The sequence below is a fragment of the Diospyros lotus genome, chromosome 3, assembly GCF_014633365.1.
Source record: "Diospyros lotus cultivar Yz01 chromosome 3, ASM1463336v1, whole genome shotgun sequence".
NCBI lineage: Eukaryota > Viridiplantae > Streptophyta > Magnoliopsida > Ericales > Ebenaceae > Diospyros > Diospyros lotus.
Window position 1 is genome coordinate 15,913,827 of NC_068340.1, and position 23,804 is coordinate 15,937,630.

Below are 23,804 nucleotides of genomic sequence, written 5' to 3' on the forward strand. Positions count from 1 at the left end.
GTGTGTAAGTTTCAGAGTACAAAAAATAAGATAAGCTAAAAAATGTCAAAAGGGGTAAATGTAATGACCCGCTCCCACTTACGGGCGCCACCGGTAAATAATTGACCAGATTACTCACCTAACGAATCACAACTGAAGGGTTGGACTATGTTTCAACAGAAAACACCCTAGGTGGGAACTAGGCTTCGTCTTTCCCTTCGCTCCACTTAGGAATCGGTCCCAACTTAAACAAGAAAACACAGCGGACCGAGACTCGAAACCCAAGTGAGCTTCACCTCTCTTTAGCTCGCCTCATAGCCAGCCAAATGTGACCCAGGCACAAAGCTAGCATCACAAACACTTCGCTGAGTAATGGGGATTTATGAGAACATACCTCGCTGATCTTTACTCGGTCCGAACTTGGCTTCAACAACTAAAGCCACATATACAACACGCAGACTCACAATCATCTATCACACCATTATGATTAGAACAACTAGATACCTCTAGTGCTCAATATCGTTTACATTCAATTACATAAATACATATATGAAAATACCCAACAACACATCTCAAGCAACAATGCTAATTGCCACCACAACCTCCCCGCACCATCCTTGCTTATATCTGGACTCGCATCATCTACACATGAGGTGAAACCTCATGAGTCATAAAGACTCAGTAAGGGTGCAATGCATGTAAATATGAATATAACTATGTTTATGTATGCCAAATGAATGCAAATGAGGCTAGGCCCATTCATCCTCATAACCCACCAAGGTTTGAGGCATCAATATATAAGCCCCCACAACACTAGTCCTCCATATGGCCATAGGTCCACTAGATCTCACATCACGGAAGTGTTAACCACTCATGAAAATGCAACACAAAAACATTATCAAACATATTTACCAAGTTGCAAGGCCACCTCCACATGGGGCCATCCTTTACTTGGCTCGAAGTCTCATCATTGCCTTAGCATGAACTCTAACCCGAACTCTGAGCTCTTCTAGGATCACCGCCTCCTCGGTCGAACCTAGATGCAACCACACAAACCCTAACTCCATTAACATCGGACATTAAACCAATGCCTTTAACTACGCCGTATACCGCAAAACCACCCGACAACAACTCAACAAAAACAACCCCAATCATGGCATAAACCAACCAACTATTCACATTTCATTATCTCCCATAATGAATATAACTAGAAAATAATTAAATTAATTTGCCTCAATTAATCTAAGAGAGAAAATCGGTCAGACGCCTACACCTGCGTTGCCTTTTTCACTGCCATCAGGCACCCAAAACTCTGATGTCAAACCTCTAGCACGCTTCTCGAGTCCAAAAATAATTTCTAAACTTTTCTCCCATTTTTCTGGAATTCTCTAGCATTTTTTCTCCATTTTCCCCTTATTTTCCAGAATTTCTTTTATTTTTGTTTTTATTTTTCTTTTATTTTTTTTCTTTCTTCCTCATTTCTTCTTCACCTCTTGCGCGCCCCTGTTCTTCTTCTCCATGTGACCAGCACCTATGCGTAGCCATTGCTTCCAGCCACCGCTGCTTTGCCTCCACCGACTGACGTCGCTACGCGTGCCGCCTCTGCCGGTCGCCACCATCACGAGTACCAATGGCCGTGGCTATTGCTCCTAGCTCCGCCCGCTGCTGTCGCAGCCGCTATGGCTGCCAACGCCTCACAGCTCATCACGACCACTACCGGTCGCTTCCCACGCCGCTGCTGCTCCAATCAGCCTCCATAGCCGGCCAAGCTTGCTGCTTAACGCCGCTGCCGCTGGTTGCAAGTCGCTGGTCGGCCATTTGCTGGCCACCATCTCCCTCACTCGATCTCCCTCTCTCTCGATCACACGCCTAGCCCCGAGCTCCCTTTCACGATCTCTCACTCTCCTCTGCTCTCTCTCTGTTCGCTCCCCCTCTCTCTCGCTCTCTGTGTCTAATTTCAAAGAAGAAGGCACTGTTTAAAGCTTAGCCTTCAAGCCAATCACACGCGCACACACAAAATATCTATGCATCTTCCTAAATTTACACATTTACCCCTCATTAATCTCATTAATTGCACTTGAGAATTTCATTTAATCACACTTGGACCCTCCAAGCTTTAAGTTAACGCATCAAAGCCACATAGATTATTGATTTTCCCAAAAATTAATAATCGACACTTACTTAGGAATATCGATTTCGTCCATGCGCCTGCGCGGGACCTCTATTTGACCCGAAAATGCTTCAAGGTTGCCTTACTCGCAAAATCGGACCACCCTTAGTGTCCCCTCAGCTTCCCGGAGGTCCCCTACAACCATTCGGTACTGACACTCATTCGGGCTTATACATAATTTATTACAAAATTTATTCCTGATCGGACTGCTTCTAGCGTCATAAATCTCGCCTCGAGACACTCATCAATCTTTTGCCCTATTCCCTGGACATCCAACTCTTGGGGCACTCTCTACTGTCAATTCGATAATTTTATTAATTAATTACTCGAAACCGATTCTTGGGCTTCTCGGACCCCCCCGAGATCCTTTCAAAATAATCAAAAATTATTTATTTTGAATACCATGTAATACCGGGTATTACAGTAAAAGAAACATAGGTTAAAGTAATACCCTAGGAAAATCACCTTCCTAAGCAGATCTGATAGCCTCTTCTATAAAATCAAAGTACGTAAAGTCAATATTGACCAAAGCATCAATCGCTTTCATCTCTTTAGGGGTTGTAGGATTTGCTGGAGTAAGAGAATCCAAGTTTGGCTCTGGCACATATGGGCTCCATGAACTTGCAGGATTAGGTAAATGAAGGGAAACTCTAACTCTTGGTGTATTAATGTAAGGGTTTTATTGTTTTTAAAACTTTTTCAAAAACAAAAATAAGAACACAACTAAAATAATTTCAAGACCACCTTGCAAGACTTGGTTTCCCATAACCATATGCAAAACAAAATTAAACCATGCCATAGTGGATTTAACATATATACCTCACGGTGGTTTGTAGTCGGGTGTAGAGGTTGAAATCTTCTCCAAGATGGCAATGGTTGCACACCAACAGCTTCTAAACAAATAATTGGTTAGACTGAACCGTCCCTCGAAAGCACAAGGGACCTAGTTAGTCCAAGCTCCAAGTAGGGAATGAATTCTACAACTTAGCTTATGTGCTAGCCAAGTTAAGTGTAGGAGATGAAAGCTAAATAGATTCCAAAAAACTAATGCTCTCTATTAGGTTAGATTTGCTACACTAGCAACAATGGAATCAAGAGAAAAATGGGAATAATGATTAAGAGAATTCCAACTACAATGAGAAGGATAAGAGCTTATGGCCAAATGATTTCTCACACTTCCATTTCTCTCTATGATCACTTATTTATAAGAGGAGGATAGCCATATTATTTTCAATATAATATATCACATATATTATCTATAATAAAAGTGCATTTTTCTTTTCAATATAATATATCATATATATTATTTGAAGTGATCTTTCTATTTTAATAAAATATATTATATATTATATATAATGGAAGTACATTATTTCTTTTCAATAATATATCATATATATATTATTTGAAGTGCTCTTCCCATTTCAATAAAATATATTATATATTAAATATAATGGAAGTGCATATTTTCTTTTCAATAATATATCATATATATTACATAGAATGGAAATTCTCTTTTCATATCTATATAATATATTATATAGATGATATAGACAATGGAAATCATCTATATAATATATATGATATATTATATAGATAATGGAAATTCTCTTTTAATTTTCATATATTAATTCTCTCAATATAATATAATATATGTATAACTATTATACATAAAATATTATATAAGAATTAATTATCCAATGAGAACCATTCTCGTTATTAATATCCCGGTAAAAATGATTAACTGTTAATGAAGATTATAACTTTCATCACTTAATTAACCACTATACTTGGATATGCGTGTGACCTTCTAGGTTCACCACTAAGTAGCAATCAAGACACGTCAAACTCTTTGACGCCAATCAAACACTTTGATCTACAATGAAGATCTCTCCATTTTCCCTATGTAACTTGAAAGACCCTGAGTGACAACTAGCATTATGTCAAGGTGATCCTACCAGTAACGAAGTCATATTTCTTGAGAACCTATTTGGGCTTTCGATTCCCGTGTACTATAATCCTTCCATCGATTAACATCCCAATCGAGTGAGAGTCATGGATTGATCAAACTCACTAACTCGATAGCTATGCTTAGATCTAATGTGGTGTGATTAAGATGACACATCGAAACACCTTTTGACATTAGAAACACCTTTTCAATCATGTGTACCCTGGCTATGGATTTATACAATCACAACCACTACTGATCGCATAGGATGTTCATCTCATGCCGGAGGTTGACAGATCCCATTAGCAATCATCTGTCTCCATACGTCATTGCATAGGAACCACATAGTGCATCTCCCACCCAATAACTGAATGGTACTTAGCAATGGAAAATTCCTGACACCAACATACAAAACAACTGTGTTGCTTCTGGTTTAAGGACTAGTAACACGATTGAAGCCTGTGATAGATCATAGATCCTTCGAGCCATGTGATCTATCACTTGCGTCACATTCAGTAAGCGTTCCACTAACACCTACCCACATGTATACTATATCCATCTCATGGATTATAGCATGCGACTCGCCATCCTTTATCATTAGCATCTTATACTAATCAAAGGTAGTATCTATGTGCCAGTTCGTACTCGACTAATCATAGTCCTCATCTGAAAAGTCTAAGGACTAGGAATAACCATTAAGACATCTTTATTACAAAGGTCAATTGTCACATATTCTTAACATTTAAGAATAAGACATTCAACAAGAAATCTAAGGACTCATTCATATTAATGATTGGAGAGTTATAAATGAAGATATGGCCTTAAATATGAAAACATATTTTATTACATATTGCAAGGATTACATCATTAGTCCCTTAAATATAAATGTCAGATGCCATCTAAATCTAGCATTAGGGCACTAACATTAACAGTAAATCCCCCATTGTAGTGTCTAGGTAATCCTTTAACACATCCAAGTCTAGATCCCCATACTCTTACCAATCGTGGACACCTTTTTTAACCGTTTTAGCTAAAAAGATAAGATCCAAATAGTCATCCCCCAAGTGCGTTCTCTTTAGATACCCCTAAGTTAAGTAGAATCCATATTTTATAAAGCTCGTGGCGTACCTCTTCTTTTCCTCAAAACACGCCAGAGAGAGCCGATATTCCTTTATCGCTGTAGCTCAGGTGGCATCAGTGTTTGTCTCCTCGAATTGGCGAGCGATCTCCTTGGCTTGTCTCTTCGCCTCTTGGAGTTGAGTGTATAGATCATTCCTCTTCTCTAGGGTACACTAATGTTCCGCTATCACCAAGGTATTGGTTGCCTCGACTCCCCGCTGTTCTCTCAATCACCCTCAAGCCACTCAACCTCATTCTTTAGGGAATCTATTTCTCCCTTTAATCTCCTAACATCCTGCTCAAGTCTGTGGGTTCGGTCCTTGTAATCTTCAAGGTCCCTAACCTTATGCTCCAAATCCCTGTGCCTATCTTTGAGGCGCAAACAATCCTGGATGAATTTATCCTTGTTTGCCCCCACTTTGGCTAAGTCAACCCAAGCATTTGTCGTTAGCTGTGAAACCTCTCTAACTCAGCTTGTATCTCAGCTTCCTTCTCTGTCACCTTAACAGCCCTGGAAGCTTCCAAAGAAGACTGCGTTCTCGAGCTTAATGGTGATGGCAATGTTGGTATTTCTTAAGTCTTATAGACTATGGTCTCAAGGAGGTTTGGTCAAAAAGGTTTAGCCTAAAAGATCTCCAAAAAATGTTTGTTTTCCTTGGAATAGGCATGTAGTTATAGACACTTGGTGGGGACCATAGACGAAAGTCTATCAACTCTCTGGGGAAGATGCACCGGGTGAGGCTGGAGGGCTTGGAGGTATCTTCGAGGTAAAAATGCCCCGATAAGTATCCTTCGAGTGGGTCCGAAGACTCTTCAGGGCCATTAGGTGAGTTGGGCCCAGAAGACTCCGGGTAAGTCTTCGAGCTAAGCATGATGAGGCTTGATCACCCTAGAGACTTTTCGGAGGACTCTTATCTAGGAGACTTCTCGGGGTCATCTAGGTTTATGCAAAATACTTATCTGATTTTGGGATTTTTAGATTTTCTTAGGATATCCCACAACAATAGTTCCCCACTCTTGCCTTTGGCTGCAAGGCAAAGAGAAAAGTATAATATGAGTGCCCAATATTCGAGAACTAGGATACAGGCTAACCTAAATAGATGTTGGATATGAGTCACCGGGGGACTTTTGGTGACTTTTGGGCTTTTGAAGACTTGGACTATAAATAAGCGGTGGTCTTAGATGGGTTAACTGTACGCCTTTCTCCTTAAGAGTTAGAGTCATTTAGAGCACCCGGAGAGTCTTTTGATTCTCCCAGAGACATACGTTGCTTCTAGCCCCGAAGACTCTTAGTCTTCGGAAGACTTATGCTCTCAAAGACTACTTCATTCCAACCAAAAATTATACACTTTGAGGTAAAGACCCAAATGGCTTCTTCCCAACCTCCTACTGAAATTACCATTTCTCCATGGATGCAACCCTCGGTCCTAAAAGGTGAGATAGTTGATGGCTTTGCATAATCTTTTTGCATTCCACAATCATGGAAACTAAAGGGTCCTAAGGTAATAGAATATACGACCATTGTTGAGGGAGGTGGGATAGCAATTCATTTGGACAACTTAAGAGCGGGGCTTAGGTTTCCATTGCACTCGTTTGGGATGCAATTTTTAGAGGATGAGATGTTGGTGTCGACCCAACTACATCCAAATGGCTGGGCTGTGTTGACAGAATTTTTTACCCTGTGTAAGGAGTGCAGAGTAGAACCCACTACCTCCCTATTGCACTGCTTTTATTACGTCCAGACCACGAGAGTGAAGAAAGAGTTTGTGACGCTCCAAAAAATGCCTATCAAGGTTAGGTTGTTTAGGGGTGGACCTTAAAAGTTGGATGATTTTGAGACTAAGTGGTTAGTAGTTTAGTCGCCCCCAAGACTATTGGAGGTCATCACGATCATGGCATATCGAAGAAATAAGGAGCGTAAGGCATAAGTGGCTGGATGTAAATTCACTGGTGAATGAACATTAGGAAGATATCAATAAACTAGCTCAAGGGGGTTCAGTGGTCTTAGCCAACGAGAGTTTTTCCCTAGTGTGAGTTAAGCTAGATTCCTTAGTTTGTTACTGAGTTACTGCAAGATAAACAAAGGCACACATATAGACATATATAATACACGCCTGCTACAACTACTCTATCTTTTTTTATACAAATCTATTTTGTTTAAGTGGTTCGATACATGCATCTACATTTACGTATTACAATGAGTTAGCTTTCAGTTAGTATGGTCTTCACACGAGTGCTTTGCTTGTAGGCTAGTGCCTTCTGGCTAGCAATTTGGAGTATTTTGTGTCGAACTCTTCAAGTATGGTGTTTCTGAAGTGATCAACATAATGCTGCTAGTGGCTCCAACAGTTCTTTGCCTTTTGAAGCATTTATGGCAAAGGCATATGAGAAACTATCGTCGTCGCTGATTGCTTAGTCTCGCCTACGTAGGGCTTGAAAGGATTGGTGTTGAACGTCAAATATTTTTTGGCAAATGAGGCAGATGCAGTGACTGAGAGACAAGAATAGTTGTAGAATAAGCTATTGCAAAGAGTATTGATAATTAATCTCCTCTTGTCTGCACCTTGCACAGCTCACTAACTCCTGCTTCATCTATTTATGAACTAGTAGGCACCTCTTTGCTTCAGAGTATGCTCAGTCATGGATAGAGCATACTTGAGAAAATTGACAAGCCCGAGGCACTGTCCCTTTGATTCATAAAACCCTCTTGCAGACATACCTCCAAGGGGACTTTACCCAAGGAGGAGATTGCTTTAATTCCAAACTTTGAGGTAGTGCTCTTCCGTGGGAATCAGTAACGCTTGGGGAAATGGCCTTTATCCTCAAGTTTAAGCTTAGGAAGTGACAACCCCCTAAGCTTGGTCTTTAGAGAGTACAATAGGTGGCACATTCCCCTGACCTTCCCACTTTCCTTAACTAGTTCTTTATTTCGAAGAACAGTCATGACACAAGGTGGGGAGGAACGTTTTTTCCCCTAAAGGCCGACATAATAGTAGGGGCAAACCCTTGGAAGACTCATAATAGTAGGAGAAAGGCCTCGTGAAAGCTCCCTAGTGATTCACAGAAGGATTTGGAGACTAAGCCACGGGAAGGCGCTGCATGTCTAGGCATGAATATTGCTGAGGATTGCTAAACTGGAGCGACATGCTTGCTTGAGCAGTCTTCATAAATTTTCTTGAGGTGAATGACATTTCATCCATTTCCCACAGACAACGCCAAATTGTTATTGTCAAACTATAACAATTAAATTTATTTGTCTTGGAAACAACCAAAGTAGAGTACATACGAGAAAGCGAGGATCGAATACCACTGGAAGAGACGAGTAACAGGAGTCCTAACCAGTTGATTGGGAGAGCTGAGGGGTGAAGCATCATAGGAACAATAGGGTCTGCAAAATAGAAAACAATCAGGGGGCCCATGAGAATTGAGTTTACCTCGTTTTTTAGTTTTGAGTTTTTAATACAAATAAAATTCACATTAGGTTCAAGTAAAGTTGAGAATGTCGTAATAAAAAAAATAAAAATTAAAGAGTGAATATATACATTGACCTATATTTTATATGTATTTATGTTTATATATATGTTTGTTTGCATACAAATAGGTATATGTATTTTTGTGTTATGTATAACTAAATACAAGCATGCATATATTTATATGCTCATATACAATTGTTGTAAAAAATAACAAAAAGTTAAAAAAATGGATTTGGATCTAGTGTAGATCCAAGATCCAATTCAATTATAAATGAATGAATACTGGATCACATTCATCTATCGAGAGGCCTATCCACATGGAAACCCATCCTCAAAGAGCTATGTGGATTTTTAGATTATTTTTTATTTATAGTTAGATTTAAAATTAATTAACTTAATTAACATTGTTCTTGACAGAGAGTGCTTGAAGAAAAAAAAACCATAAAAATTTTTAAAAATATTTCTAAACTATCCAAAATCTAAAGGCAAATAATCAAAACCACAACATTTGATTTGAATTTATTTTATATATTTTAAAAATATATTAAAATGTGATTTGAATATTTTATTTATATTTAAATAAAAATAAAAAATAATATAATAATATTATATTATTTATATCTAATAACATAATATTTGTCCAAGAATGACAGAGGAGGAGTGACCGCACCGGTTTCATGCCAGTATTGGATAATCTCATGCGATTAAGAGAATAAATCTCTCTCTCTCTCTCTATATATATATAAATGGAAAATGGAAATGATCTTGATCGCCCTCCTCCTCTGCTCTCGTAACTGTATGTCTCTCTCGCCTTTCAGATTTCTTCTCTGAACTCTGTAAAACAGATATAGAGGGGAGAAGGAAAAAAAAAAAATTAGAAAAACGAATGACTTCTTCAGATTTATCCGGTAATATTTAGCTGTACTTGAATTTGTGCTTCAGAAATCAGATTAGGTACAGTGTATAGTTTTCATCTCCAATTTTTGTATATATATATATAGATATATGTATACACGCTTGGATTGCTCTCAAGATAGCTGTACAGACGGTCTCAATTAGAGTTTTCATCTTTTTTCGGGGGGTGTGTCTTTGTTGGGTATTTTTTTTCTTCATCAGCTCATGTCTGAAACTGTAGGTTCACTTCTGGAACTGTGGTCAGGAGATTAACGAGCTCTGATTTTGTGAGCTTGAGGTTGAATTTTGATTGAACGAATTTCTTGTGATTCTATTGAGAAGTTATATAATTAAGAGTGGTTAGAAGTGGGTAATTTAGGGATGGTTTCTGGGAATGACCCTGTGGAGCCCTTCTTTAATTCAATTAAACTTGTTAAGGATGCCCTTTTGCCGCTTGAATCTGGAATAAGGAAGGCAGCCAAAGAGATTGAGTTTTGTTGGCCTGGACGGGAGAATGGGACTGATAATAATAGCCTTGAAGTGTTTGCAAAACAGTCCACTTGCAGCGGTGCCGAGAATGGGAGTAAGGTTCAGATGTGTTCTGTGGAGAAAAAGAGTTATCACACTGTCGCTAGTGATGAGAAAAAAAAGGGTTTCGGTTTCCTGACAAGGGTTTCTATTAAGGCTCCCTTGGGAATTTTTTCACCAAATTGTGGAAGTAATGGGCAAAAGATTGACACACCCAACAGAGGGTTGAAAGAGGATGTTGGCAATGCAGATGGAACTTGCCCCAGTTGCTTGGAATTTGCAGTCTCATGGTTGTTGCTGTTTAATGGCTTTGTTCAGGCTTTTCCGAGTCCTTTCAGAGCTAGTAAAAAGCGGCTTCACGCAATTGGTGAAGAGGTCAAAGTTTTTTCTTGTTCATGTCCATACATGGCTGAACAGAGTATTTCATGTGAAGTAAAGCAGAAGGAATCAAAGGGGCAGCTTGTTGCTACATTACAGACTGAGGATTTAAAACATAAAAGACATAATTTGTCAATTCATTACTTTATTGGATTTGTGTTTGACCAATTGGCTCAAAATCTTCAGAAATTTGATTCGGGTAATAGGGAAAGTGAGTCTGGAAACAATGATCCATCTCCTTCTCCCCATTCTATCGATCAGGGCAATCATTTGAGGATACTCATGAGTGTTTTGGCAGGTCAAAAGGCTGATGTGAATGAATTTCTGGTAAATTTGAGGTTTGCCAAAGTGGGAGGTGTTCCATCAAATATGGTGGGAGTTACTCCTGTCAAAGAAGAGAGTGACGATAGTGTTAGTGCTAGTGAGAGAGAAGAAACTGGTAGTTCTCCTCAGAACCTGGCCAGTGGATTACTTAGTATTCCTTTGTCAAATATTGAGCGATTAAGATCCACACTATCAACTGTTTCATTGACAGAACTGATTGAACTTGTGCCGCAGTTAGGGCGATCTTCAACAGAGTATCCTGACAAGAAGAAGCTATTCTCTGTTCAGGATTTCTTCAGATACACAGAATCAGAAGGTATGCCTTTGAACTAGATTTATAACTGTTGATATATGATTCAAAATATATTGATACGTTATATGTGTTATTTGATTAATTCATGTAAGTGACATATGGTATATGGTATTATATTTTATGCTAAATAAAATTGACAAATATATAGTTCATGTGCATTTCATTTGCATTGCGTTTGGGTTTAATGTGGCTTATACATATATGTATAATGACCGGTTATATATGGGCCATTGATCATCACCTTAGAAACCCTTGATCCAAGGGCTGCCAGCTATTCTCACCTTTGTATATAAGCCCCCCTTGGCATTTCGATCGTCACTTTTACACACACTGTTTTTCGCACACCCAAACAGATCTGAGAACAGAGAACCCTAGAAGCAAGAACTGAAGAACTCAATGATCGGAAATACAAACAACGTGAGGTAAATCCAATGTTTACTCTCTGTAAGTGTGTATCACCTGTTTATTTGATTGGTAGGTGAGAGATTGGTGAGTTTGAGAGTGCTGGGAATAGCTCCGTGTTTTGTGAGCTTTGTACTCTATTTTGATTCGTCTTCTTGATTTGGTAAGACGGTTTTGTTTCATCTTGTATATCTTTGTAATCATTGTTATATATTTCTAATGGATTGACTAGGGTGAAGACCTACCGTGAATAGGATTCTTTCAAATCCGAACACATACATGCCTTGTCCATTTTCTGTTTTCGTTGAGTTGTGTGTGTGTGTTCGTATTTTTCGTTTCTTCATTTTTGTTCGGATATTCGTGAATCTTGGTATTGCCGTAGGTTTTGGTTGTGCGTGTTTATTTCACAGGTATTCTTAACAATAACTATTCTCACATTCTTCAAAATTTAATTGGCAAGCAAAGCGCCTTAATTTTGAGATGGAAATCCCTTTCCCATAATTTATTTTCTGCCGTCAACATTTCATGTGCAAGTTTCCTTTGTTAATCACAGCTTTACATTGTAACCTTGAAAGATGATCCCACTTTGCACTAGCTGTATTACAATCAAGTGTGAGGATAAGGTTTTTTTATTGGAATTAGACATGATTGATTGTTGTCTGATAAACAATTTTGTACACTTCAAGCATACATCTAACACATATAGTTATTTATGTTTTCAATAAGAGAAGAAAAAGAAATATTAAATAAGAGAAGACAAAGAAAAAGAAAAAGAAAAAGAAAATATTTACGTTTTCAATAAGATTGTTGTCTGGAATAATTTACACTATTAAATAATTGAAGAAAACAAAATGTCGTTATATAGTTATTTATGTTTTCAAGAGATATAACCTTTGTAAAGTTATGACCATTTACAAAGAAACATGTCTTTTGGTTTAAGTCAAGAGACATGTCTTTTGACGTTCTAGGGACACAACTTTTATAAAGTGACATGTCCTTTGATTTTGAAATCAATAGGTATATTGAAGAATAATATCTCTCATAATACCTTTGTTGGATTCAAGAACAATATATAGACAGAGGGAAGCAGAAATTAAGGAAACTATTGACTACACAATCTCTAAACTAGGAAATGATAGAAAAAAGGAATCAAACTATGAATGGAAATACTAAAAAAGGAAACATAGATAATCTTTCCGATCTAATTTTGGGTTTTCCAATCTTCTAGCACTCCTCATCAAGCTGGTGAATAAATATCTATTATTCCCAGCTTGCTAACGTTTGATTCAAAGTTTGTTTTCAGCGGGGCTTTTGAAAGAAGGTCAGTTTCCTGCAACTCTGTTGGCACATAGTGCAAGGTGAATGTCCCATTGTCCATTTTTGACTTGATGAATTTTCTGTCAATCCTCACATGTTTCATTCTATCGTGTTGATTAGGATTATGAACTATACTGATGGCAAATTTACTATCATTGTATAACTTCACAAGTTCTTCTATTGGAATAGATAGGTCTTGCAGTAACCTACTAATCTAGATTAATTCACACACTCCTAGAGCAATTGCCTTGTATTTACACTCAGCACTACTTCTTGCAACCACTGTCTGTTTCTTGCTTCTCTAGGTCACCACATTTCCCCATACTTTTGTGTAATACCCAATAGTGGATTTTTTTTCTTCAATTAAGCCTGACCAATCTACATTTGCATAGCACTCAACACCCTGTTGGTCAATTTTCCTGAATAGTAAACCCTTCTCGAGAGTAGTCTTTGGGTAGCGAAGAATCTGACTTGCTACTTACCACATTGACATTGTAAGCAATATTAGGTTTGGTGAGAGATAAGTAGATCAGTTTCCCCATTAGGTGTTGATATCTTTTTTTCAACTAGTGGATCTTCTTTGGTGATTTTGTGCTTCCAATTTCGGTCTAGGGGAGTCCCTGCAGGTTTGCATCCTAGTTTCCCTGCCTCCTTCAATAGATCAACGGTGTACTTCATTTGGGAGATAAAAATGCCCTTCTTACTCTTAGCAATTTCCATCCCAAGGAAGTATTGTTGGTGCTCAAGGTCTTTTACTTTAAATTATGTCTGCAATTGACCTTTAAGTTTGATAATTTCTTGTGTGTCATCCCTAGTAATCACCATATCATCTATATAGACTATAAGTATAGTCATTCTCTCATCCTTAGACTTTTTTACAAAGAAAGTATGGTCAGACTTTGAGCGTAACCGAACTGCTTCATAGTTGCATTGAATTGGGTAAACCACACTCTAGGGGATTGGTTTAGTCCATATAAGGATTTTCTCAATTTACACACCATGTCTGTTCTCTCCTTTTTGAACCCAGGAGGAAGTTTCATATATACCTCTTCTTCCAAGCTTCCATTTAGGAATGCATTCTTTACATCCATCTGGTGTAAATCCCAGTTCAGATTGGCAGCAAGAGAGATAAGGACTCTAATGGAATTCAACTTGGCAACATGAGCAAACATGTCCTTGTAGTCTATGCCATAAGTTTGAGTATACCCCTGAGTAATTAGTCTTGCCTTGTATCTATCTATATTTCCATCAACATTCAATTTTATGGTAAATATCTACTTACACCCACAACCTTCTTCCCTTCGAGAAAAGGAACAATATCCCAAGACTTGTTCTCATTAAATGCTGTCATTTCCTCCATTACAGCTACCCTCCAATTTTGTTCCTGGAGAGCTTCATACACATTATTAGGAATCTCCACATGGTCAAGTTTTGAGGTAAATGCCCTATACTTTGGAGAGAGCTTAGAGTAAGTAAGATAATTGGGTATGGGGTACTGGTGCAGAACCTTACTCATTTCCTCAAGGCAATATGTACATTAAGATCATCACCTGTATACTTACTTTTCCCAAACTGTGTGTCTTCCATTGGATTTGGCTCTATATTTGGTGGTTTGCTTTGCTGAGGAACGTGGTCTTCTAGAGTAAACCATAAGTTCCTCTTGAGATGTTTTAGCGTCTCCCCCTTGACCGATCACCAGTCTGGGTTCAGGTTCAAATTGTTGAATAAGGAGGTCTTGAGGTGTTGGGTTAGGAAGTGGAAAGGAGATTGGAAGGGAAATAGGTGGATTCCAATGATTTTCTTCGGTTGAGATCTCCCCCTGAAGAGAAGCATTGGGGAAAAGGGTTGATTTTCTAGAAAGGTGGTATCATAGGAAATGTAGAAGTGTTTGGAAGGAGGGTAGTAGCACTTGTACCCTTTTTGTGTAGGAGAGTAGCCAAGAAAGATGCATTTAGGGCTATGGCACTCGGCTTATGTGAATTTCTATGGCTACAAATTGTTCTAGAAGACCTAAAGAATGTTGTTAGTGAGCCAATAAGGTTATTTTGTGATAACCAATCAGTCATAAGCATTGCTCATAATTATGTGTAGCATGATAGGACTGAGCACATTGCAATTGACCAGCATTTTATAAAAGAAAAGCTTGAGAAAGGTATAATTCAAATACCCTATGTTCCATCTGAGAAACAAGTAGTTGATATTCTAACAAAAGGTTTGGCAACTAGAAGATTTGGAGACCTAGCATCCAAGCTGGGAATTATAGATATTCATTCACTAGATTGAGGGAGAGTGTTAACGTGAGAAAATTAAGAAGAAAAGGAAGGCATCTTTCAAGGAAAAAGGGAAAGGAAAGCAGCGTTCAAGAAGAAAAGGAAAGAATCCTTTCCCACGTCTGCTTCCATCATGCTGTTAGGAAGTTTCTAAAAAATCTTCTAAATCTTGTTCTTTTGGATAGTTTCCTAATCTCAAATTAGGATACTTTCCTAAATGTATTTTATGGTAATATTTTTTATGTAATATTTCCTAAAGCTGTAAATATTCTACCCTATAACTAGGGCTGTTTGTGAATAAGATTATTAAGATTTTTGTCCAAAGTTTACATGGTATCAGAGCCAAAATTCTGAAAGAATTTCGACCTTCATTGTCCTTCTAGTTCTTTGTGCTTCTTTCGGCCTTCATTGCCATTTTCCTCAAGTAATACCTACTATCCTGCCTTCACTGCACTACTCTACCCCTATTTTTCTCTTTAAAATCATGTTTGAGATTTCTGAGATTGCCCCATCAGTGAGCTTGGGAGAAACTAACACCTTTGATACTCCATCGGGAGGTCTACCTGCCGGGGATCTACTCGTGATGCACCCATCTTACCGGTTGGATGGATGGAACTATCTGCAGTGGGCTCAGTTGGTAAAAACCTTTCTAAAGGGAAGGGGAAAGCTTGATCGTCTAACTGCTCCAGGTCCCAGTGCATCGAATCCCGGATTTCCAGCATGGGATATAGAGGACTCTATGATCATGTTGTGGCTATGGAATGCTATGTAGTCAGAGGTTAGTAGAAATTATATGTTTTTATCCACTGCTAAGGATATATAGGAGTCAGTTAGACGTACCTACTCTAAAGCCCAAGATGCTTCAGTTATTTTTGAAATCAATTTGAAATTGAGTAGTACTAAGTAAGGGGCTCTAACTATTACCGAGTATTATAACAAAATGAATGGCTATTGGTTGGAACTTGATCACTACCAAAACATTAAAGTGGTATGTGGTAAAGATGCAACCACTCTCAATTCTATACTTGAAAGAGATAGGATTGTAGAGTTCTTGACTGAACTAAACACTGAATATGATTAAGTGAGGGTTCAAATTCCTGGAAGAGAAAAGCTTCCATCCTTCAATGAAGTGTTAGTTGTTGTCCGGAGTGAAGAGAATAGGAGAATAGCCATGTTAATCAGTTCCAAAGGATCTGCCATGTTAACTAATAGAAGAGAGGGATCAAAGTTCAGATTTCAACAAGGAAGGGCAGATGGGCAATCTAAATCACAAGGGAAGGAAGGCCTGTGGTGCTCCTATTGCAAGAAACCTAAGCATACTCGAGAAACTTGCTTCAAGTTGCATGGGAAGGAAACTGTGCTACAAAAGATAGGAGGGTTCAATAACATACCCTCTCAGAATCAAGCATATCTCTCCAACAGACAAGAAGAGGTTGCAGAAAAGACAGATGCAGTGGCTGAACAGGAGCTTAATGCTGAGGAAATCAGCAAACTAAAGGAGTTTTTGAAGACTATCCAAGATGGATCATGTTCCATTGCCCAATAAGGTAGTCCTTTAGGTAACAACTTTCAGTTTTGTTCTTTAATTGCCACAAAAACTACAAAGAATGATATTTGAATTCTAGACTCAGGGGCTACCGACCACATGTCCCATAATTCCCATTTTTTTTATACCTATACAGCTCTTGAAACCCCTAAACAAATCCTCATTGCCAATGGGACATCTATACCTATAAAAGGCTAAGGCAGGGTTACTCTTAGCCCTAATCTTTTTGTCCAACAGGTTTTGCATGTTCCAAACTTATCAACCAACTTAATTTCTGTCCATCAACTCACTAAAGACCTTAATTGTCATGTCATTTTCTCTCCTTACGCGTGAGTTTCAGGAAATGACACATGGAGGATGATTGGTGCTGCTGAGGAAAGAAATGGGATATATGTTCTAACGAGGAAGACTTTGCTGCCTAGTGGGACTGAGCCTAAGCTAGCCTGCACATCTCAGTTTCACCCAGCTCTCACTCAAGTTTGGCTTCATCACTATCGACCAGGACATCCACCTTTTCAACTCTTGAAATCTATGTTTCCTGAATTATTTAAGTACTTAGACTCTAGTTCTTTGCATTGTGATGTATGTGAAATCTCCAAGCATCATAGGGTTTCTTATCCTATTAGCAATAAACTGTCTTCACACCCTTTTGCCTTAATACATTCTGATATTTGGGGGCCATCTAGGATCCCCAATTGTTCTGGGGTTAGATGGTTCATCTCTTTTATCGATGATTGCACTGGAATAACCTGGGTATTTCTTATAAAGGACAAGATTGCTATCAATATAGTTTTGCCTCAGTTTTACTCAATGATTTTGATTCAATTTGGCACTCCCATTCAGAAAATTAGGACTGATAATGCGAGAGATTATTTCAATCAGTCTTTGCATAATTTTTTTCCAAGAAAAAAGGGTTATTCATGAGTCTTCTTGCATCAACACTCCACAACAAAATGGAGTGGCTGAGAGGAAGATGAGACACCTCTTAAATGTCACTAGATCTCTCCTACATCATCATCATGTCCCTGAGAATTTCTGGGGGGAGCAGTCCTTACAGCAGCCTATCTAATCAATAGAGTTCCTTCCAAAATTCTAGGTCATCTAAGTCCTTTGTAGTATCTTTCCTCACACTTTCTTGATCTCAATCAGCATACATCTCTTCCCCTTCGAGTCTTTGGTTGTGTAGCCTTTGTCTACATTCCTAAGCAAAACGGAGACAAGTTGGATCCTAGGGCCCTTAGATGTCTCTTCCTTTGCTGTTCTCCTACCCAAAAAAGCTACAAATGTTATCATCCTCCTACTAGAAGATTCCTTGTTTCGAAGGATGTTACATTTGTTGAATCTTAATCCTTCTTTGGCCCCTCAGTCCTTGGTCCCCAGGGGGAGACTCAATTGATAGGGGACCAAGGCTCATCACTCCCTAGGCTCATCCTCCTGAGACAACTGCACCTATTATTTCTATAGAAGCAGATCCTATTCTTGACCATTTTGATTAGAATTCTACCAATCAAAACAACCTTGATCAAGTAGGTAAAATTGAGATATAAATCCCCAATCAGGTTTAAAGGCTCTCCCTTTGTGTATCATAGAAGACAACAACCCATTTCTCAAACCTAGCAAGGATCAACATCTAATTCCCAGCCAGGTACTGAAGCTATTTGTCCCTTAATTCCTATTCCTTCTAATCCCGATCTTGTTTCTTCTAGCCTGGATGATTTGGACATGCCTATTGCTCTTAGAAAAGGGGTTAAACATTACACTCAACATCCTTTAGCCCATTATATATCCTATCACAGGCTGTCCCAACACACGTAAAAGCTTCCTAACTTCCTCTAGATACCATTGTCATCCTTATGTCACTAGATGAGGCCTTAAAGGATCAGAAATGGAAGCTGGCTATGCAGGAGGAAATGAAAGCATTGGAGAAAAATAACACATGGGATTTGGTGCCAAGACCAAAAGGGGTAGTTCCAGTGGGCTGTAATGGGTTTTCAACTTAGAATACAATGCAGATGGGACTTTGGAGAGGTACAAGGCTAGTTTAGTGGCTAAAGGCTACGCCCAGACGTATGGGATTAACTATTTGGAGACTTTTACTTAGGTAGTGTCTGCTTATTTTATCCCGCAAATGGAAGGATTGTGACAAGTAATATAGTGATGAATAGAGTATTGTTCCCACAAGGACTGGCTAATGATTCATACTTTAACCACTCTCAACTTCAACGAAACACACAGTGTTAATAATGTTATTAACAGTTGGCATTTAAATAACTAGAACTAAAACACTAATTGGAAAAACACAAAAACAACTCTTTTGGTTTTGGAACTCAGAAATCGAAGTCACTAGGGTTCATGAATCCACCGTTGTTCTTTATATGATTTAATCTTTCATTACTCGGATTTGCTAACTCTTGCGTTGGGTTGAAAATCAATGATCCTATGACAACCAAAAGCCTTTCTCGATGGTCATTCGATTCTATGCCTATATATGAGATTAATTATCTCTAATCATCCTGCGAATATATAAGCATGCATTCATCCTCATTGATCATCTTATACTATTTCACAAGACAAAATGGTATCTCTATCTATTATCGGACTTTATGTTGTTTATTACCATGTGCTAATTCATATTGAATCTCTTGAAAGCAATATAAATCACAAACACTCTTTAATGGTGGCCAAGCATCAAAACGGAATAAGAGTATAATAAACAATCAACCTAACAACAAAAATATAGCAAAAACCAATAACTTTGAATTAAACCAACAACGAACGAGGTTTCATCATTCACCCTAACTATAAAACACCTAGCCTAACATGCTTTCAATCAATGGAGGAACCATAAAAATGAAAGTCATGATGTAGGATAGAAGGAAGAACAAAAAAATAAAACCAAAACTTGAGTTCCCCATAAAACTTCTTCTTCCTTCTTCAAGCTTCACTTCGTCTCTGGCAAAAAAAACGTCCCCAAATCCTCTAAGAATCAGTCTTTAAATAGTCATTTTTAGGTTTTCAGAGTGCCCCTTGAAGGAGTCCATTCCCATTCGATTTGGAAGGAAACGAGCTCGGAATGGCCTTTCCGCAAAGCTTTGAGCCCTACCGTGGAATGCATTCCAAGGCAGGACTGTGAGCTTCAACAAAGATGTCCAACCGCGGTCCTACCAAAGAATGCATTCCGTGTTAGGATCAAGAGCTCCAGCAACTTCCTTCCATAGCGGTCCTATCGCGGAATGCATACTGCATTAGGACGGTGAGCTCCAACAACTTGGCCTCTTAACTCTTCAACTTCTATATTTTCATCTCACCGCTTTGTGACTTCCTCAACATCGACCCTGAATAGATGTCCATCCGTGCCTTCCATGCTGGGTTCATCTCCAATCATACACTAAAATAATCATTTTCGCTCCAAATATCTTCAAATGAGTTTATCACCTACATAACCACATATAGAACCAAATTAAGTCGAAATCATGCCCATTAAATGAATAAATGCTAAGTTTATAGGCCAAAATAAGTATATAAAAGACACTTATCAGGTAGCTAAGATGACCACTGTGAGGATTATCTTATCTCTAGTAGCTCAGTATGGATGAAGATCACAACAGCTAGATGTGAAGAATGCATTTCTTCATGGTGATCTAGAAGAAGAAGTGTTTATGGAATAGCCATCGAGATTCAAAGAAGGAAGAGTAGATGAAGTATGTAGACTTAAAAGGCCCTCTATGGCCTCAAACAATCACCGAGAGCCTGGTTTAATAGGTTCTCCAAAGCTATGAGGCTGATGGGTTACCAACAGAGTATGGGAGATCACACTCTCTTCTTTAAACACTTAATGAAATGAAAGGTGACTACACTTCTAGTATACGTGGATGACATCATTGTGATAGGAAATGACATTAAAGAATAGAGGGTGCTAAAAAATCAGCTGGCTTAGAATTTTGAGATTAAAGACTTGGGATCACTCAAATATTTTTTGTGAATAGAAGTTGCTACTCCAAAATAGGTATATTTCTATCCCAACGTATGTATATATTGGATCTCTTGAAGGAGACTAGTTTTCTAGGAGGAAAAGGAGTGGCTACTCCAGTGGAACCTAATATCAAGTTAGGAGAAGAAACCAACAACCTACTAGTAGACAAATGGAGGTATTAAAGGCTGGTAGACTTGCTGATTTACTTGTCACACACCCGGCCAGATATTGCCTATGCGGTGAGCTTGGTAAATCAATTTATGCATAGTCCTATTGAAAATCATATGTAGTGAGAAGGATATTATGCTACCTGAAAACTACTCCAGGCAAAGGATTTTTATTCAAAATAGGTGGTTTTTTGGATATACAAGGCTATACAGATGCTGGTTATGCAAGATCATTGGTGGATAGGAGGCCTACTACTGGGTATTGTGTGTTTTTAGGTGAAAACTTAGTCTCGTGGCAAAGTAATAAGCAGAGCATAGTGGCAAGATCAAGTGTGTAAGCTGAATTCAGGGCTATGACACTCAGCTTATGTGAATTGCTATGGCTATGAATTGTTCTAGAAGACCTAAAGATTGCTGTTAGTGAGCCAATAAGGTTATTTTGTGATAACCAATTAGCCATAAGCATTGCTCATAATTCTGTGCAACATGATAGGACTAACCACATTGCAATTGATCGGTATTTTATAAAGGAAAAGCTTGAGAGAGGTATAATTCAAATACCCTATGTTCCATCTGAGAAATAGGTAGTTGATATTCTAACAAAAGATTTGGCAACTAGAAGATTTGGAGACCTAGCATCCAAGCTGGGAATGATAGATATTCATTCCCTAGCTTGAGTGGGAGTGTTGACGTGAGAAAATCAAGAAGAAAATGAAGGCATCTTTCAAGGAAAATGGGAAAGGAAAGCAGCGTTCAAGAAGAAAAGGAAAGAATCCTTTCCCACGTCTGCTTCCATCATGCTGTTAGAAAGTTTCTAAAAAATCTTCTAAATCTTGTTCTTTTGGATAGTTTCCTAATCTCAAATTAGGATACTTTCCTAAATGTATTTTATGGTAATCTTCTCTGTTGTAAAATTTCCTAAAGCTGTAAATATTCTACCCTATAACTAGGACTGTTTGTGAATAAGATTATTAAACTTTTCGTCCAAAGTTTACACAACTATAAGAACTATTTAAAGTTAAAGAAGGGCTAATAGGGTACTAGAAGGGGTTAGGGTACTGAAATTAGGGTTTTGGATTGAAAAAGTTTAAAAGATATACTGCTGATAGTAGATATCACAGAAACTTGCAGAGGAGGAGTTTCTAAGAATATTAGGCTTCGTTGCGTTATGGAATGCTTCAAACTTTCGTTCTTAATTCCGTTGAGGGAATATTAAAATATAAATAATTATTGGCTGGTGGACATCAACAAATTCTTCTAGGATTTGGGATTTAAAAAATAAGAACTGATAATGTACTACTATGGTAATTTAAGATCATATTGAGGATCCAGTAGGCATCTGAACCAGAATAAGACTGATGGACTAGCAAGTTCATGTGTATGACACTTGGGTTTTGAAACAAAGAACACCATAAATGAAGTTGAACTAGTTGCTGATAAACCTTAGATAAATATTCAACCAATATTGGTAGATAAACTTGATGAAAGAAGGTCTTAAGCTAACTGCTGGTGAGATTAAAATATCTGCATCAGAAATTAAGATATACAGATGGGAAGATACATGATGACAGTGGGAGTAAGTAATCCTGCCACCGGTCTATTTCATTTAACATTCAACCAGTCATTTAATTTCAGAATATGTAAATAACTAAAACACCTGTTCAATTTTATTAGCACCAGGTTCAAGTCTATATTTCCCCATCAAACAATCCTTACAGCTGTTTGACATTTCTCTAAGCCAGTAATGTCACCATACTTAATGTAGATTTTTGTTGCCTTCCTATTGAAGTGCATCCCTCACTGGTCCAGTCACATGTAGCTACAGTTTGATGATAAAAAAAAAAAAATACATACCGGCATGCGTGTGCACGTGCACACACAAAAAGAAAGGCAGCAAATTGGTTTCCTATCTGTTGATAACTTGTTATCATTTCACTACGTTGTGTTTAACACTAGCCACTGTCCTACATTATTCATGTAACATTGTTGATTTTCACCTGTAAAATGGGAAAAGAGAAGTGGTAATGTGATCGGTTATAGGCCAATGAGATTTCAATTTTCTCATTTTCTATGAAGACTTCGTTCCTAAATAAAGCTTGCATACTTATAGGAAGGAGGTTCTTTGAGGAGCTGGATAGAGATGGCGATGGCCAAGTTACAATGGAGGATCTTGAAGTTGCTATGAGAAAAAGAAAACTGCCTTGGAGATATGCACGTGAATTTATGCACCGTACAAGAAGTAATTTATTTTCAAAATCTTTTGGTTGGAAACAATTCTTATCATTGATGGAACAAAAAGAACCAACGATTTTGCGGGCTTATATGACTCTCTGTTTGAGTAAGTCTGGAACACTACAAAGGAGTGAAATCTTGGCGTCATTGAATGATGCTGGGCTTCCAGCAAATGAGGACAATGCTGTTGCCATGATGAGGTTTCTAAATTCAGACACAGAAGAATCTATTTCTTATGGACATTTTCGGAATTTTATGCTTCTACTTCCATCTGATAGGCTTCAAGAAGATCCCCGGTGAGATATTCTTTCAATAGGATGATCTAGAGTTGTGGAACTGAAGCTCAGAAGTTACTTGCATTACCTTGTATTCATTTTGCGTAGAAATGAAATAATTCATAGCTAATTGGGCACATTTGAGTAAATCCTCAGAAGAGTGGGAGTTCAGAAGAAATTTGGTTTGACATGTTTTTACAGTGTCTAGTGCTCCTTTTCTGCAACAACCGTTCTCACATTTTGGTCATTGGTGCATTTGGGTCAGGACTGTAATCATCCTGTAAGATTAGGGAACCAGGGTGATTCTATTAGATCTGAATGGCTTTAAATATTTTGGAGCTTTATATATACCCTTGTTTGAACTTTAATATCATATCTGATTCCTTTTTGCATTGTGCCTATCAAACAAGTGCATGCAAAAAATGTTTTGATATGATATGATATGAAATGAATATTTATGATGCGTGATAATTTTATTTGTTATTGAGATATAGAATGT

General features: G+C 38.1%; 1 protein-coding gene across 3 annotated transcripts in view; it reads left to right on the top strand.

The window, feature by feature from the left end:
* Positions 1-9,397: 9,397 nt before the first annotated feature.
* The window catches only part of LOC127797024 (uncharacterized), a 69,925-nt gene continuing 55,518 nt past the window's right edge, over positions 9,398-23,804 (top strand). The window contains exons 1-3 of one of the 3 annotated variants that reach the window (XM_052329478.1): positions 9,398-9,482; positions 9,822-11,126; positions 22,909-23,326. In XM_052329478.1, the coding sequence (XP_052185438.1) occupies positions 9,962-11,126; positions 22,909-23,326 (1,583 nt within the window). In that variant the 5' untranslated portion in view covers positions 9,398-9,482; positions 9,822-9,961. Of the gene's footprint in view, positions 11,127-22,908; positions 23,327-23,804 lie in introns of all 3 variants that reach the window. The other 2 variants (XM_052329479.1, XM_052329477.1) reach the window with 2 other exon arrangements.